Below are 16,041 nucleotides of genomic sequence, written 5' to 3'. Positions count from 1 at the left end.
TCTGTAGCTGCCACTGAGTGGCATGGGGTTGGTTCAGGAGTGGCACGGGACCCTGTAACTCAGGCTCTCCTCTAGCTTAACCCTGGAGCTCTGGCATGTGCATGTGTTTGAATGCAGGAGGAAACTAGGTGAAGGAAGGAGAGGGCGCCTTGAAACACGGCACCATAAATAAGCCCGCCTTTTGCATTGCCTGTCAGCTGTGTGAGCCCTGTGGAACTGGAAAGGGTCCCCATGAAAAGGCTGCGAAGTGTGTTTCAGGCTGATAAGTCCCTGCCTTTGAAGTATGGCAGCGGGTAAAAGCGCCCCCCTCTTGTAGCTGCTGCCAGCCACTGAGAATTAATCACAGCCGTGTACAGATAAGAGTACAAAGCACTGAGCGCTGTGCCTGTGGGGAGGGGCAGGGAACGGGACTGGGGTGGGATAGAGGGATGGGGGAGAGATGAGGGGCCATGATGGAGCCAGAGAATGAAGGGCAGGAGAGAGCTGGAGAGCCTGGCCCAAACTGGGGGTGCTGGAGGGGGCAGGGAGTTGGCTGGGCTAGCTGTAGTAATGGGTGGATACTGGCACTTCTGGGACAGTTGGAGGCAAGGGTCAGGAGTGGCTGAGAGCTGCTGACACCAGTGTGATGACTTGGTAGGTCTCAGCACATGCACCAGAGGCTGAAGCTCCCCCCATTCCTGAGGCCCAGTGTGGAGAGCTTTCCCTGCTTTGCAGATTGGGGGGTGGGCTTCAAATTCCAGAGCTGTCCCCCAGCAGGAGAAATGTGCCCATGGCTGTGGGATTACATTTGCACTCTGTCTATCCCCTCAAGCAGCCCTATGTTTCCTACCACCCAGCTGGCTTGCCCCATGCCAGCCTGCACAGCCCCACACTCCATTGCCTTTCTTCTACAGCCTGGCTGTTGCTTGGGGCTGCTAGATAGGGGAAAGGGGAGCAGAAGCTGCAGATATCATTTAGATATCACCAGGCAGGAACCTTTTAACAGCATTATACCCTCTGAGTCATGCCCTCTGCTAATGCATGCTCAGCACATTCTCATTACTGCTCTGTCCCACTGCCCTCCAAGTGTTTGACGCATCTGCCTGTTGCCGCTTGCCTTCATTTATGTGGGAATTCCTCATGACAGAGGTTGTTCACCTGAGTCTGCGTACAGTGCCTGATGTAGTGAGCGATAACCCCCAATTCATGCCTTTGGGGACTCCAGTAATGTGCATAACTCTGCAGGGAATAGGAAAAGAAAGAGCCTGTGTTAAAAAATAGCAAAGGATGGAAATCCAGCACTAGAAAGGAAGGAAATACCAGTGGTAAGGCTGCCTGTATAACCATAACTCGGCCCCTTGTGCATGTGCACTGTGATAACCTTGGCCAACGTTGCAAAACATCTGTGGAGCAGAGCTAGAAACTGAGCCCAGCCCAGCACCTTCCTCTTCTCTCCTGCAACCTTCTCTGCCCTGGGCACTGAATGAGGTTGGGGGTCTCATAAGAAAAACAGGTGGTCATGTCATTAAGGAGTAGATCTCAAAATGCATAGTGCTTCTGTCATGGGTATAGTCATCCTGTTGCAACTCAACGTCATCCTGCCATGGCCCAGGCTCATTCTGGGGTGAACTGAAGTATTGTGAGAATGCTGACATTGGTCCCACATGGATGAAGGGGGTTACCCACAAAAGTGGGGATGATTGGCATCATGGCCAGTGTTCTCCTGGGTTTCACTGAAAAACTTTAGACCCTGCTGTGTGGGGGTCTGACTCTTTGGGAGCTGTTGAAAGCTGCTTGTGCAATTCATGATTGATGGCCTGTGTGCTTACTGGGTAGATGGGATGGGGTTGCAGGTGGGTGGGGAGCAGCATCTGGGAGTGGGATGGGAGGCCAGGATCGCAGGGTGGTGACAGCACAGGGCCAGGGCCTGGGGCACAGCTGTGATCTGCTGCCCACACACCCCTGCCTGTGGAACCAGTGCCCATCGCAGGGACCTGTGAGAAATGGATCGCAGCTCTGCCCTGGTTGGCCCCGTGCACCTCAGCCAGGTAGAGCTGAGGGACCCACTGTGGGCTGGATAAAATCCCTTGGCAGACTGAATTCAGCCCATGGACTGTATTTAGCCCACCCTTGGCTCAAGTCATCACATAACAGCGCAGCCCATCTGCACCCTAAGGTGATTCAATGTCCCATCCCATTCCTCTCTCTGCTGCCAGGGTCCCCATGGGATTGGATGGGTGACAGCTCCTTCCTGGAGATGGCACTGGCAGCCCTTCCTTCCCCATAACTCATGCTTTTATTGGGATTGGACATGTTGCAAACAGCTGCAGACAAGTCAATTATGATGATAAAACCGACTGCTTGATTCATAGCCATCATTAGGGATGTCGCCTTCAAGTGGAGCTGATGCAAACTCCTGGCGAGGCTGCAGTTGGACTGTGTGGGGCAGGTGAGAAGGGCTGGGAGCTGTCTTAACCTCAGGCCGAGGCAGCAAGGCTACAAGGTGGGCTGCAAGTTGGACTCCACTGCCTTTCCAGCAGATTTGGATTGACTTGTCTCCAGCACCTACTGGTCCTGGAGCTAGTGTCCATGCAGTTTGGAGAACTTTCTTCCCTTGCCAAATTGGGGCTAAGGCAGCTGTCATCTGTGCTCTGTTCTGTCCCATGCCATAGCCTGGAGCAGGAAAATGACCTGCAGCCACGGATCCAGTAAGGAATGGAGCAAGTGCTAGAGCCTGGGTCTGAAGTCCAGTGGGTTGAGTTGCATCCTTCTGCCAGAGTATTGCCTCACTGCTCTGTCTAGTTTGGCATCCCAGCTCCAGCAGTGGTTGCCAGTGGAGAGACTGGAGGAAGTCTCCAGTGCAGTTGCAGTTGCCATCTGTGTGACTGCTGAGGAGAAGGAGAGCCTCACCTTTCTAAGCATTGGGCATACACCAAGGAACAGGAGATCTGGCTCCTCTGAGTAACTCTTGCTTCAGAAGTTATAACAGTTCTTCCAGATCTCCAGCCACAGCACTGGACCCTGATCTTTGCTGGCAGTGAGTTACCTGGAGTTGATTTAACACTCCCTGAGAGACTGCACCTCTCCTTGCTCCTTTGCTTTTGAGAAGTATTAGCCCATCCCTGTGTTGGGTTTGTATCTGTCTGACACATCTCCCAAGAGATGGGGGAGGAAGGACAGACCTGGAGTTGAGGGATGGGGCAGTTTGGTGCATTTGCACATGTCTTAAGGGAGCAGGACTTCCCGGGGTGGGGGGCAGAGAGAGCACACCCATCTTGAGTTTGCACCCCGTGGTCTTTCATTGCCACAGCCATGTCTCCCACTATTGCAGACCTGACCCAGCTCTTTCCACAGAGCTCCTTGTACAGCTAGGGTTCACCTCGGGGCAGTCTTTGAAACAACTGTTCTGAGCACATGTTTCCCTGGGTGCTCCAGTGTCTGAGTAGGGCCTTGCGAACTTTCATCTGCAAAAGTGCAGTCCCTGTAACTGCAAAGGAAAAAACTGCTGATGTACTCGCACACGTATCGGTCCTACTCAGGCAGTGAGTTGTGCAGATCCTTGTGCACACAGATTTCAGAGATCTCGGTGTTTTTCAAGCTGATCCCTTAAAACTCTCGCCTTGTAACTTGTAGTGGCAAGTCTCACTCATTGAGGCTCTGCCCTCTTGAGACGGGAGCACAGCAGCTGTGGTAGCAGCTGGAAGCATGGTCTAATCCCTCTGAGATATTGCAGTGCCCAGCAGGAAGCAGTTATGTTAAAGGTGTGTGTGCACTGATGCTGGAGTAGAGCCAGGGGACCAGCCCCCTTACTGCAGACACTCCTGACTTGCCCGGGAGTCCAGCTGCATGGGAGGAGGGAGCTGGAAAGGCAAAGGAAGAGCTCTGGGCATATTCCAGGGCTGTGCTGGCAGAGGGAAGGGGAGGGTGAGGGATCTGCTTAGATCTAAGGGATGGTACATCTGACATGCACCCCATGAGCTGGGGGACCTGGAGCATGGCGAGCCTTGGGATCACCCTGATGTCAGGTGGGGGACACTGGTCAGTTCACTCAGGCACCACTTAAATCCTGTGTATATAGCTTAGAGTACTGGTTCCCAACCCTTTTGGACCTGAGGTGCCCCTCACTGGACTTGAGGCTCCCCTCCATAACCTCTGTGAACAGAATGGCACCCGTTTCAAACATGAGCATATGGATTACAGTGCTTCCTTCCATGCAGAGTGGGGATGGAGGATCATCCAGGCAGGGACAAGCCTGAGCCTGCACTTATCAGCTTAGTTGATCTGCTTATCTCCTGACACCTCCCTTATCTCCTCATACTTCCCAGCACCCTTCAAAAGATCTTGCAGCACCCCAGGGTACCCCTGCACCCTGGTTGAGAATCACTGGCTTAGAGAGTTTCACCTGGCCTGGTAAATCAGCCTGGCTTTCCTCAAGTCTCCTGACTGCTTGCAGACTTTGTGCTGGGTGCTGGTTCTGCCCCTTTCCAGTGAGCTGCTCAGGTCTGGTTGGGGGTCTCCGAAGATTGTGTTTGCGATGGCATTGTTCCTGATGAGATGACTGGCCTTCTGGGTGGAGCACCAGACAAGCAACAGCCTGTGAATAAGAGGTTTTCTGGATGACCCTGCTCCCTTCACCCTTGGGATTACTCTCTAAAGCTGGGTGGGGTGAGAGTATGGGCCTGCTTCTCCAAACTTGGCAAGCCCCTCAGAGGCCTGGAGTCTCATCCTCCCCCCCAAAGGTATCCTCCCGGCCTCCCCTTTGCCTCTCCTGCCTTTGATGCTTGAAGCAGCCCCGTGTCTCCCGGCTCCGGGCTTAGCTCAGCTTCACTCGCACGAGACAGGCAGAATGAGGGCAGGAATTCTGAATGAGAAATTAGCGTGAGTAATTATTAGTATTAGGTAATTATCAGCATCAGGATGAGCAGAAAGGTTAATAGATTTTTTTTTGGTAAATGTCTATTCCCCTGAGTGGAAAGAGAGAGGGGTGGGCAGGAAGAAACCGCTTTTGTAAGGGGGTTGTTCTGATTAACCTGCATCCTCTCTTCCCCCTTCCTCAAATTCCCCATTGCTGGGGAGGGGAGCTGGAGGGACCTGGATGGAATTAGGTTCTCTGAGCTGTTGGTGACACAGCTCCGTGTATGGAGCTGGCACCTTTCCGTGTATGTTCTGCATTTCATACATCAGAGCAGTGCACGGAGCTCCCACACAAGCAGTGGGGCTGGAGGAGACCACCCCATCACGGTGCAGGAAGCCCCATTTCATCTGCATGACCCACGGCAGAGCGGTTCCTCCGATCTGTTCTCTAGTCTAGTGTTCAACGCCGCCGCCCCCCCCCCCCCAGGTCTGAGCCTCCAACTTCGTCTTGCAAGGAGATTTCTTCAGACCCTGTGTTCCTCCTTCCCCATCCCTTTTCTGAATTCAGAATGAAAGGGAAGGGCCTGGGAAGGACATGAAACCCAAGTGGACATGGAGCTCTGGAGCGTCAGTAAAGGCCTGGGAAGCATGAGGTTGCACCATGGAAAAGCTTTGCCCCTGAGTATGGGGATGGTCAAGTGCACCATGGAAATATCTCCCAGCTTCTGGACTGGTGCCTTTCCCAAGCTTCTTTAAGTGACCCATGGAGGACTTTAAGTGAAACTTCTGTGCCTTTAAAAGCCCTCCGCTCCCTCTGCCCCACGACCTTTTAGCATTTGGGCCACTCCAGAAACAGTTTAGTGTTTCCCATTTCCCCAAACCCAAAGCTGCTTTGGGCTCAGACAGTTCACTCCCTGCGGCAGCTCCTTCCTCTGCAGAATTGATGCCCAGAGCCGTGTGTGTATGCATGCACGTGTCCCTCTGCACACTGCTCCCTCCTCATGTCCCCTGAGTCGTTAGGGGCTCAGCTCCATCCCTTGTTGACTTGAGCAATTATTTTTTAGGCTTTTCCTGGAGCCTCAAATTAACTGGAAGTGCTTAACGTCTGTTATTTTTTTTAATATGTCTCTTTCTATTTCCCAGCACTGCGCAGTGCAATAATGTAATGGGGAAATTACCCCACTAGTTAAAAATTACTGCCAGAGCGACATCAGCCCATAGATCTATTTTAAAACCAGGGTAAAACTATATTGATTCTTCTGTGCTGCAACTCTGGCCCGTAAAAGGCTTGGAGAGGTGCGTTTGTCACGTTGCCATGGTGCGGGCGGGAGCCCTGGTCTCCCTGCAGGGGAGAGCAGAGACTCCTCCGTGGAGTGCCCGTGGCTGCGATGCTCTATATGTGGGCGTGCGTGCTGCAGAGTCCGCCCCAGCCTGCCCGTCAGGGCTGCCAAACTGCTGAGAGCCGCGTGCGTAACGATAACGAGCGGGATGTGCACGGTGGAGTTGCTGAGGATGAGCCCCCGTTGGTTGCTATCGCTGTCCCTTATCACTGCAGCAGCAGCAGCAAAGAGGCCTGCAAGTGAGCCGCCAGCCTCAGTGCCAGGTGCTGTACAAGTGCAGAACCATATGGACGTGGGCAGCATGGGTCACGTGCCTGTCAGGTCAGGGTAGGAGAGCCCCCCGCGTTGGGAGGAAACCATCCTTGCCCCTTTAAAGCACTTCATCAGAGCCCCCCACCCCAGGGGGCTCGCGGACACGGCCTGCAGTAGACCCTAGGATTGGGGTGTAAGTTGGAGAGGACTGTGGCAGGGCAGTGCTGGCGGTAGGAGCTGAACTTAGCAGTGTGGAGTCCCTACATCCTCTGTGAGGGTGTGCACGAGTGCAGAAGCTGGGGCTCTTCTTCAGGGTTTGCTGCAGAGGGAGGATTGACTGTGAGGTCCTGCATCCAAGCAGAGGGGCTCCTGGAAAGGGGCGAAGTTGTTCTACTCCAGCATCAGGCCATGTAGTAACATCAGGAGGGGTGTCTTCTGCCCCCTCTCTTGGGGAGGGGAGAGGGACCCCTGTTAGCAGTTGCAGGAGATGTAGAGGTGTAGGCAGGGAGCAATAGGACCAGGGAGGGGAGTGCAGGGCAGTGCTTGCAGGGGAGATCAACTGTCCTGCATGGGCAGTTGTCAGCGCTGCTCTCGGCTTCTGAGAGCTGTGCCCCCCGGCCCCTGCAGCCTGTCTCCTTGCTGAGGCAGAGGCCCCACGCTCTCTAGTAGCTCAGGGGTCTCTTTCTTAATTAAATACATTTGTTTTGTAAAACTGACTAAAAATAATCCGGGGCTGGTGCGCGCGGGAGGCTGGCAGTGAATCAAAGGCGCCGCTCTAATTAAACGGGCCCCGGTTTGTTTGTGAGCCGCATACATTTCCATGCTAATCAGCTGCACACCGGGATCCTGCCTTCCCAGCCCCGTATCCTCCGCCTGATTGGGAACGCAAATGCCGGAGTCTATTTATTGCAGCAGGGAAACCGAGCTGCAAAGCTGTCTGTGGGGGTACGGGGAGGTGGGTGGGAGGGGAACTCAGCAGGATGCTGGGGTGGGGAGAGGGTGGCTTGCTCTCTGGAGGGCCTGGGGGAGTAGAGGAGGGAAAGGTGGGTGCTTGCTGCAGGGGCTTTGGGGTGCTGCTTGAGGGGACAGGGAGAGGATCACTTGGCTCTCCCAGTGGGGCATGAGTCCTGCTGGGATCCAGCACTCCTTGTGCTGAGAGTGCCTGCCTTCCTCTCATTGCTTGGAGCAGCCCATGGTGCTTGGGGCACCCTTGTGTAATTGCGGTCACCAGTGGGGTGAGCTGTGTGTGCTCTGCCCACCACTGGGCTGTCTTCTTGAATATGACTGACTTGGAGCAACAATTATAAGACCAGTTTAAGGGTCGTTAACCAGTCTAATGCTCTTGAGGAAAGGGAATGTATCTCTGCAATGTCACTGTCAAATTAGTATGGAGGGCAGAGTGGTGTTATATGGTCCATAGTTTGATCAGGATTGCCACAGTCGCATTTTGCAGAACTCCTAATGCATCATTTGTGCATTAAGTAACCGCAGCAGCCGCGGCCAGTTCAGATCCAATTTAGAACCTTGCATGTTTTTTGTGGAAAGTCAAAACCAGGAAGGCTTTGTTGGGTTGGAAATTAGAGGCTTATTCCGAATGGTGGGCCTCACTGGGCCTGACTTCAGTCAACAACCCCTTTTTGGGTGCTGACACTGTTCAAAATAGCCCTTCCTTTTCTTAGAGCCACATGCCTGAGCCTGAGTGAGCTTCAGAGCCAGGGGCCAGCGGCTGTGGTGGAGCACCCTTGTGCCCCAGGTTTCCAGGCCCAGTTCATAGCCATCTTTCCCTGTCTGTTAAGCAGTAGCTCCCAAACTTTTCCCTGTCAGGACCCCACTGATGGTCCCAAACACCCCGTTACCGCCTACCTGCACATGTCTTTATTGTGCTGAAGCTGTATTGTGCTACCTGCCCTTGTGCCCACAATTACCAGGAGTTAGACCAGGGCAATTTAGCCTTTTCCACTTGGGCGTCAGCTGTCTCAGTTTAGCGCTCACCTCGGAGTGTCTGAGAGGGCAATTACTTTAGAGCAGCAGAGGCATGGTAATGCTCTGCCTCTCGTTAATAGGGATACTTGGTATAATCACAGGCTCAGAGGAGTTAGGGGCTTGTAACTCCATGTTGTTTGGATTCATGACCTGGTTTGGGCATCCCTGCTCCAGAGCCTGCCTGAGGAGCAATGGAGAAACTGAGGCACAGGGCAAGGATGCACGTTGCTGGGAGGCGACTGTCATTAGCACAGGGTGGCAGTGGGCTCTGGGAATTAGCTGCGCTGAGCCGAGTCCCCACCTCACAGTGGCTCTGTCCCTGTAAAGCCTCCTAACATGGTTACCACCTGTTTGGTGTCACACCAGTGTGCTTAGGAAGAGCTGTAATGTAATTGTGTGTGTAAAGGGATTACTGTTTGCCATGTCCCTGATACTGCTCTGCGGGGCAAGGGTGCTTTCTGCCCCTCTGCTGCCCCTTGCTTCTAAGTCTCTTATAAAGACTTCCCCAGGCCTGGCTCTGAGCAATGCCCTGTGTCTTGGATCTCGAGGAAGACTGAGGCAGGGCAGTGACAGCCCCGTCCGGTAGGTCCAGTCCCTGTTGGGCAGCTGTGGTCCAGGTGTGCCATGCTATAGGGGGAGGGTGCACAAGCCCTTTTGTGGCTTATGTGGGACAGAGCGTCGTTTGTTGCATCAAGTACTGGGCTCCTCATTTGCCAAAGGCAGACTGGAGGGGACTTTGGGAAGAACAGGATACCTGGATGGCTGCAAGGCTCTGGTGATGGGGGGAAAGGAGTGGTCTGGCGTTGTGCTGGTGAGCAGGACATGGTTTCTGTGTGCACAGATCTGAAGGGGTAGATGCTGGAGGGGTCCGTGGGGGTGGAGCCAGGAGCAGGGGGTGAAGGTAACCAAAGGGTTGAGCAGATGGAGGTGCAGCCACTTGCTGTCCCAGAGGGGACATTCCCTCTTCTCTGGGGGTACTTTGCCCCAGCCTGTGTGGCGTGAAGCCCTTGGAGATTAAGCCACAACCTGGCCCTGGGAGGAAGGGGTAGTGGGCTGGATGGGACTTGTCTGTTTTCCCCCCTAACTCTTTCTGGAAGCTGTGTCAGAGGAGACAAGGGCAGTGCAGGGTGAAGCAGGGAGGCGATATGGGCTTCTGGGCAGGGTTTGGGTGTATGTGTGAAGCCTCTCAGCCCTTGTCCTTGGGGAGCTCTCTCCACAGTGGTGCATTGCCCCCGTGCCCCCAGCTCCTGGCAGGACTACAGCATGGCTGGGCCACAACAGAGTACTAACCCACTCCCCTCTTTCTGCAGATCCTGGTGGACTTATCCAGTGCCGGTGGACGCTCAGCATTGCAGTACGAGAATGTTGTGGCCCATGAAGGCAGCTCCATCCTGCGTGACCTGGTGCTCAGCCCCGACCGCCAGCACATCTACGCCATGACTGAAAAGCAGGTACCCGCCTAGGTGGGGAGGTGGTGTTGGGGGGGCATGAACACGGTGTTGCCGGCAAGACTGGGATGATGTTGGCAGATGAGGGGAGCTGCTTGTGTGAAGGGGTGGCAGCCATCTCACCTTGATTGTACACAACAGGGGACCCCAGCATGTGCCTACCACTGCATTGCCTGAGTGAAAGCAGCCTTGCTGCTGCAGCCCCTTTTCCAGAGCTTTGTCATTGTCCTTTTGCCTCTCCTCAGAGCTGGAGGCCAGCACAGTTGACTAGGAGGTTTTGCTGGTTGACAGTACCATCCTCTTTGTAAGGTGTTCCCAGGGGGCCTATGAGATTGAGGTGCTGGCTCCTAAAAGTGCAGTGGGCCTTGGATGCCCAACTTCCTTCCTCTTCCCTGTGAGACTTTGGCTGTTGGCTCTGGTCACTCTTCCTGTGGACTCATAGACTGTCCTGGAGGAAGCAGAGACAGGAGCTGATCCATCTCATCGTCTCACAGGACAATTGGGCCATTGCCGCGGCTTGATATGAGAACTTGGCAGTGCTGCACGTGGTCATGAGAGCCCAAGATCACTGGCACGCAAGGCACATGCCTATGCACACATGTGGGCCTGGCTCCTTCAGGAGGTAGTGTGCTCTCTGCACCTTTGCACTTCCCTTGGGAGGTACCGATATCACCTCTTGGCAGCCCCCAGCTCTGCAAAAAGAGTTGCCTGAGGCCAGCCAGTGTAGAAGGCATCGGTCCGTCTGTCAGTTCTGGTCTTGGTGGCCACGAACCTGTGGCACAGTCGCTGTTTGGTCCTTCTTTCAACAGCTTAAGCAAAAGGCAGGGCTGGAGTACTCCTTGGAGACTGGGAGACCCTCTGACAGGGCAGACATACTCTGCTAGGGGTACTGGGACAGCTGCTGCCACATCGGGGTAGAGGTCTCTGTTCCAGAGGATCACTGGAATCTCGGCACGTTGCTCGGGGGGTCGGGAGGGGGCAGCTCTGTTCTCTGTCGGGTTGTCCCTTGGCAGCTGCCTTGCTGCATGGCCCTGTTACCTTTTCCCTGTTTTGCTGCAGGCTCCCTCTGCTGCTTTCTTTATTTTGTCACCCATCACTGCAGTGATTGCTTCCTCCTTCGTAGGGCAGTGACTTGTTGGGTATTTCGCTGTCCCCTTCTGCCCCTTTTCTGTCTTCTCCCAGCCTTGGGAGCAGGCCTCCCTTACATGGCTCAACCCTGTCAAAAGGGCAGCGGTGTGCTGGTGCCTAATGCTTGTGAAGGTTAGCTGAGATGCTGAGATCACTGGGCTCCTGCAGCCCAGTGGGGCTGGCTTGCACCCAGAGATGTCTGCCTTGGACCCCCTGTGCTTTGGCTGGGACAGCAGTGCAGGCTGAGAGCGGAGCCTGGACGGGGCTGGCGGATACAGGGGCTGTGCTGCAGTGCTCAGCCCCGTCTGTGTAAAGTGCAGACACAGGCACAGGCAATCCTGTCCTGACTGTAGTCCCTTGCCCCAGGTAGTAGTGATTGTTGGCAGCTGCTGGACTCCCCCTTCCACATCTTTTCCTTAGGGGTCACATGCTGTCCTGATAATGTTGGATGGAGGGGTGGGGTGAGGGGGTGGGCAGGTGCAGTGAGAAAAGCACCAGTCTCCTGTAAGCTCTTCCAGGCAAGCTCCATTCCCACATGTGCCTCCACATGCCTCACTAGGTACGTGGACAAGCACTGTCCAAAGTCACTGCCTCTGAAGGGCTTTTTGTTATCTGTCCCAGACATTTTTTTTTAACCTGCTGGCCCTGGGGGTAAGGAGAGCGTAGCGGCTTCTGGCTGCAGTTGCTAGGCAGGCTGGATGCAGCACACGCTGTTTCAAGTAGGGTGTGTGAGAGGTAGATAGCAGGATGGCCTCTGGTGGTCTTGCTTTGGCAGAGAGTGAGGAAGCGTCCCGCAGTGCACTTAACCGTTCGGGAGCCGTGGGCAGGCTTCTGAGCTGCTGGGTTCCCTGTCACAACCCATCAACTCTGGCTCTGCTGGGCTTGGAGCAGTTGCAGGGCTACAAAAGGGGACTCAGCCTGCTCACTTCTTCCCACCAAGGGTCCCCAGGGTGCTGGCTGCATGGGAGTTATTATGCTGAGGCCAGAGCCTTGGCTTCTCCCCGTGTGAAGAGGAGCTTTCCCCATCTATGCTATGCCTGGGGTTCCCACGCTTTGGCTTCCTGGGAGCTCTGTTCCCCTCACAGTGCCGTTAACCGTGGCTGCAGCCGTACGTAGAGTGGGGCTGGAGCCTGGGGCAGGGGTGTGGGGGAAACCAGGATGCAGTAGGCCCTTGCCACTCCTGGCCCCTTGGAACGGACCTTTCGGCTGGTGGTGTCGGGGCCCTGCATCCGGGCTGTGCAACTGCGGGTGTGTCTCCATCTTCGAGTCTCCCTCTGGGTTGGAGCCTGCGAGGGTGGAACCACAGTTGTACTTGGACTAGAGGAGGCGGCTTGGCCGTTCTCCCAGGTGGGGGATGCTGGACTGGGGCCTTTGGCTTGTCTAGACAACCCCGGGGGATGGAGCAGGCCGTTCCCTCCTCCTCTTTCCAGTTCCTGTTTCTAGTTTATAGGCCACCAGAGGCTTGGAGAAAACCTTGGGCTTTCCAGGTAGCACTGCAGGGCTTGGTGCAAAGAAGCTTTGAAATTCATTAGAGTCAAGTCCACCAGCACTGGTATCTGCAAGGGTCAGGGAAGGGGCTCCATAGGGAATCTCTCTGCACCAAGCCCCTTGCTGCCTCCTCTACTTGGCCTCTCTTCCAGCATGTCAGTGGGATTTTAAATGCTCTGCAACTCATCCATCATGGAGCAGCCACTCCTGTTGGCCTGTTGCTGAGCTGGAGCTAGCCAGCAGGTCCCGGGGGCAGGCTGTCCTGCCTGTGATGGACAGGGGTTGTGCCTGGGCCAGTAACGGCTGGGAGCTAGGAAGGGCTGATGGAACTGGGGCAAGGTCCAAGCTGCTGCCTCCTGTGGAAACATGTGAAGAAGCCAGAGGATGGTGCTGTTTCTGGTACTACAGAGCCAGTTACGTGCTGGGGCCTCCCTGTTACTGAGGGCTGGAGAGGGAAGGCCACATGCCTGGGTTTGCAGGCTGTCCTCAGAGAGCTCCCCCTCTCCGGAGTCCATGCTGCCCCAGTGCCGTCCAGCTGTGTCCAGGCGTGAGGTGACGGGAAGGGGTTGGTGCAGGTGTCACTTGGGTGGAGTTGCTGGGTTATGCGGGAGTGTTCATGTGATGGTGCCTTTCAGACTGAAAGTTTGTAGACTCCAGTTAAAGGGGCACCAGGAAGTGTCCTGCTCCCCAGGAGGTCTAGAGAGAGAGATTGGAGGGAAGACGGGTATTGTGGAGAAGTTGCCTAGAGGCTAGGGAAGTTCTGGCAGGGAAATGTCACTGAAACGTAGCTGCTCCTGGCTGCCTCCCTGCTGTCACCTGGTTGCAGAGCTGAGGGCAGGAGTGAGAGATAGTGGGGTGCCATGGCAAGGAGAGGGGCTTGCTCAGTGAACCCCAGGGGCGGAGGGGAGGATAGAGAGGGATGCTCTGTTTTGTTTTTGCTGTTGTTATCACCAAGAGTAGCAGGAGATGAAGGCTGAGCACCAGCCAGCATCCCATCTGGGTGCAGAAGGGTTGGGGAAGGACACGTGACATTTCCGAGGAAGCGATAAGTGCTGTGGCTGGGGGGGGATGAAGCCCCCACCCTCTTCCTCCTCCTCTCCTGGCTGCTGTTTGCCTTTGGGCCCAGGGCAATGGAAGGGACAAACAAAAACTGGAGCGCTACAGGTGTTCTCATTAGTATGCAAACCAGAAGATTCTGATTGGCCAGCCTTATCTGAGCCTTGGAGCCATCACTTGCAGCCTGTGTGCTCAGCGTCTGGATGAGCCTCTTTTTCCCTGCTGGCCTGGCAGCATGGAGCAGTGGGGTGGGTGTTGCTGCCTGGGTGGGGTGTGCCTACTGTATTTTCTGTGGCTGAAATGCATGTTAGGTTCTGCAGCCACCAGCGAATGCAACCTCTTCCCTTCCTTGCACATTGTCACCCCCTTCTACCAATGGGGAAACCGAGGCACAGGGCAAGGATGCACGTTGCTGGGAGCAGACCTGTTTTTGAACCACTAGGCCTTGCTTGTGCCTCAGCGCAGGATGTGACCAAGCTAAGTCTGGCCACGTCAGATCGGTGAAACCACGTCCTGGAGTAAAGAGCCCCTAGGGCTCCCTCAGCTTCCGAGATTCACGCAGCTCCTTGAGAGCGCTCTTCTGCCAACCTCAAGCGGGTGCGGGTTGCAGCTAGGCTTGAGGCTGCTGTGTAGCACACAAGACCAGCCTGGCTAGGGGGAGCAGGCTTTCCTTGTATGCTACCCCAGGCAATGATGCCCAGCTCCCACTTGGAGAGACTGGGGGAGGTGGGTTCACCCCCTATGACTCTTTCAAGCCATGGGGTAGCTTCCCTGTGTGCCAACCTGGGGGCTAGTCATGTGGCAATGATTTTCTTTTTTGGGCATCGGTTCTACTGGGGAGTGGGCTGAGATCTGCCAGGCTCCTTCTGTGCGGGCCTCCACTGTGTCATTCCTATTGTGGCATCACCGAGTTGTGGACGTGTGCAGCACCTAACACAACAAACGTGGTGCGCACAGAGACGGTGCTCTGGTGGCTTTTCACTCAATCTTTCTGTCTCCTGGCTGACGAGCAAAAAGCTTTGCCATCTTGTGAAACCTCTCCCTACCCCGGTCCTCTCCTTAATAAAAATGAGCTCTTCCACCGCGGCCTGGCGTTATCAGGGTGTTGGCGGAAAGTAATTAAACGAACAGTTGTAACAGAGCTCAGAGGGCCAAAGGAATGAGGGGATTTTAATCAAATCTAGAGGAGCAATTAATAAAGAGCATGTAACCCTTTCAGGCTTGCTTCTGCAGTTATATTAAAGGAAGTATTGGGGTCTGGTGGGCATCAAGGACAGGGATTGGCCCAGCTGCAGCCCATTTTCCTGCGCTGCCTTGAACCCAACTAATGCAGAGGCTGGCACGAGCTCCAGACCTAAGGCCAGTTGGGAGGCAGGGGAGTGATGCCCCCCTTCACCCCACCTGCCAGTGCCCACATCACTGGCAGTGCCCTAGCTGTGATATGGAATATCTGTTGGGCTCAGTTTGGGGAGCTGCCGTGCTGAGGGGCATGGACAGCTGGGTGGGGACCAACACCTAGAATAGCTGGGGCGGGAGCTGGGGGTCAGGGCTGAGGCTGCTGTCACGCTGTGTAGGCTGCTGAGGCCCAGAATAGCAGAAGGAGCTGGAGGTTAGGCTCCTCAACAGAGCTGGAGGAGGGGTGGGAGTGTGGGGAGCTGCATGTCATGGGTGAGGGGAACGCATTTGGTGGGAGCACTGTGCACACATGTAGACCTGTGACCTTTCCCGGGTGGTCCCCAGGCATGAGAAGGGGTTGTCTTGTTGCTGGCACATTGGCTTTCTCTGTGTCACTCAGGAGATACTTTCTCTTCCCAAGGCTCAATCATTCTTGATGGATGTCATCTAGATTTCCCTGGCTTGAAGTGACTATCTGCTTTCCCATCACGTAGCGCCTCCAGAGGAGCTGAGAGACACGGGGGACCCATTAAGGAAGAGGAGTCCCCATGGGGCTCTTGCTTTCCTCCCCATGTCAGCCCCCTTGGGGAGCTCAGGCTTTGCTGTCTCCCTAAGGCAGGACACTGGAACACCCTTTGTCCTGGGAGGTGACCTCAAGATCTTGGGTTACTGGGTTAACCTGGGGTGGGCAGAAGATACGACTTGATTCAGTTCCTTTTAACATCTCTCCCTTTCCCATGGGCTGGGGGTCAGGGTCTGGCAGTTGATATCTGTTACCAACAATATCACGGGTGGTCACAGCGGCTAATTGTGATGTTCCAGGCTAGGGGCAAGGCGCTGCGTGTAAGGAGAGAGTGAAAAGCAGAGCCATGTGCCTTGGGAAGGAGCGAGGTGTGTGCAGCTCCCCTGGAGCTGGGAGGCAGAGGGGGAGTTTTCCTGTGGCTCCGCAGTCAGGTCCCATGTGTCCCCATGCTTGGGATGCAGCCCTGGTGTCGCCGCATCTGTAGTTATGTTCATGCCTGCATGAGCTTTTCCAGAGCTGAGCAGGGAGCTGTTTATGGGGCTGGAACAACCCAAGTATAGTGGGCTCAGGGGACTTCTGCTCCCAGAGACCAGAT

At 55.1% G+C, this 16,041-nt stretch overlaps 1 protein-coding gene and 1 long non-coding RNA gene across 2 annotated transcripts in view; one reads left to right on the top strand and one right to left on the bottom strand.

The window, feature by feature from the left end:
- Positions 1–4,359, bottom strand: part of LOC109311265 — a 5,792-nt gene extending 1,433 nt beyond the window's left edge. The window contains exons 1-3 of the long non-coding RNA XR_002101457.1: positions 4,277–4,359; positions 3,056–3,060; positions 786–794 (exon numbers count right to left, since the gene is read on the bottom strand). This is a non-coding gene — a long non-coding RNA (uncharacterized LOC109311265). The remainder of the gene's footprint in view (positions 1–785; positions 795–3,055; positions 3,061–4,276) is intronic.
- The window catches only part of PLXNA1 (plexin A1), a 225,109-nt gene that overhangs the window by 89,380 nt on the left and 119,688 nt on the right, over positions 1–16,041 (top strand). The window contains exon 4 of the mRNA XM_019536823.1: positions 9,719–9,859. Within this exon, the coding sequence (XP_019392368.1) occupies positions 9,719–9,859 (141 nt within the window). The remainder of the gene's footprint in view (positions 1–9,718; positions 9,860–16,041) is intronic.

This window comes from Crocodylus porosus, unplaced genomic scaffold, assembly GCF_001723895.1.
Source record: "Crocodylus porosus isolate Cpor-Errol unplaced genomic scaffold, CroPor_comp1, whole genome shotgun sequence".
Taxonomy (NCBI): Eukaryota; Metazoa; Chordata; order Crocodylia; family Crocodylidae; genus Crocodylus; species Crocodylus porosus.
This window is presented reverse-complemented; position numbering and strand designations above follow the sequence as displayed.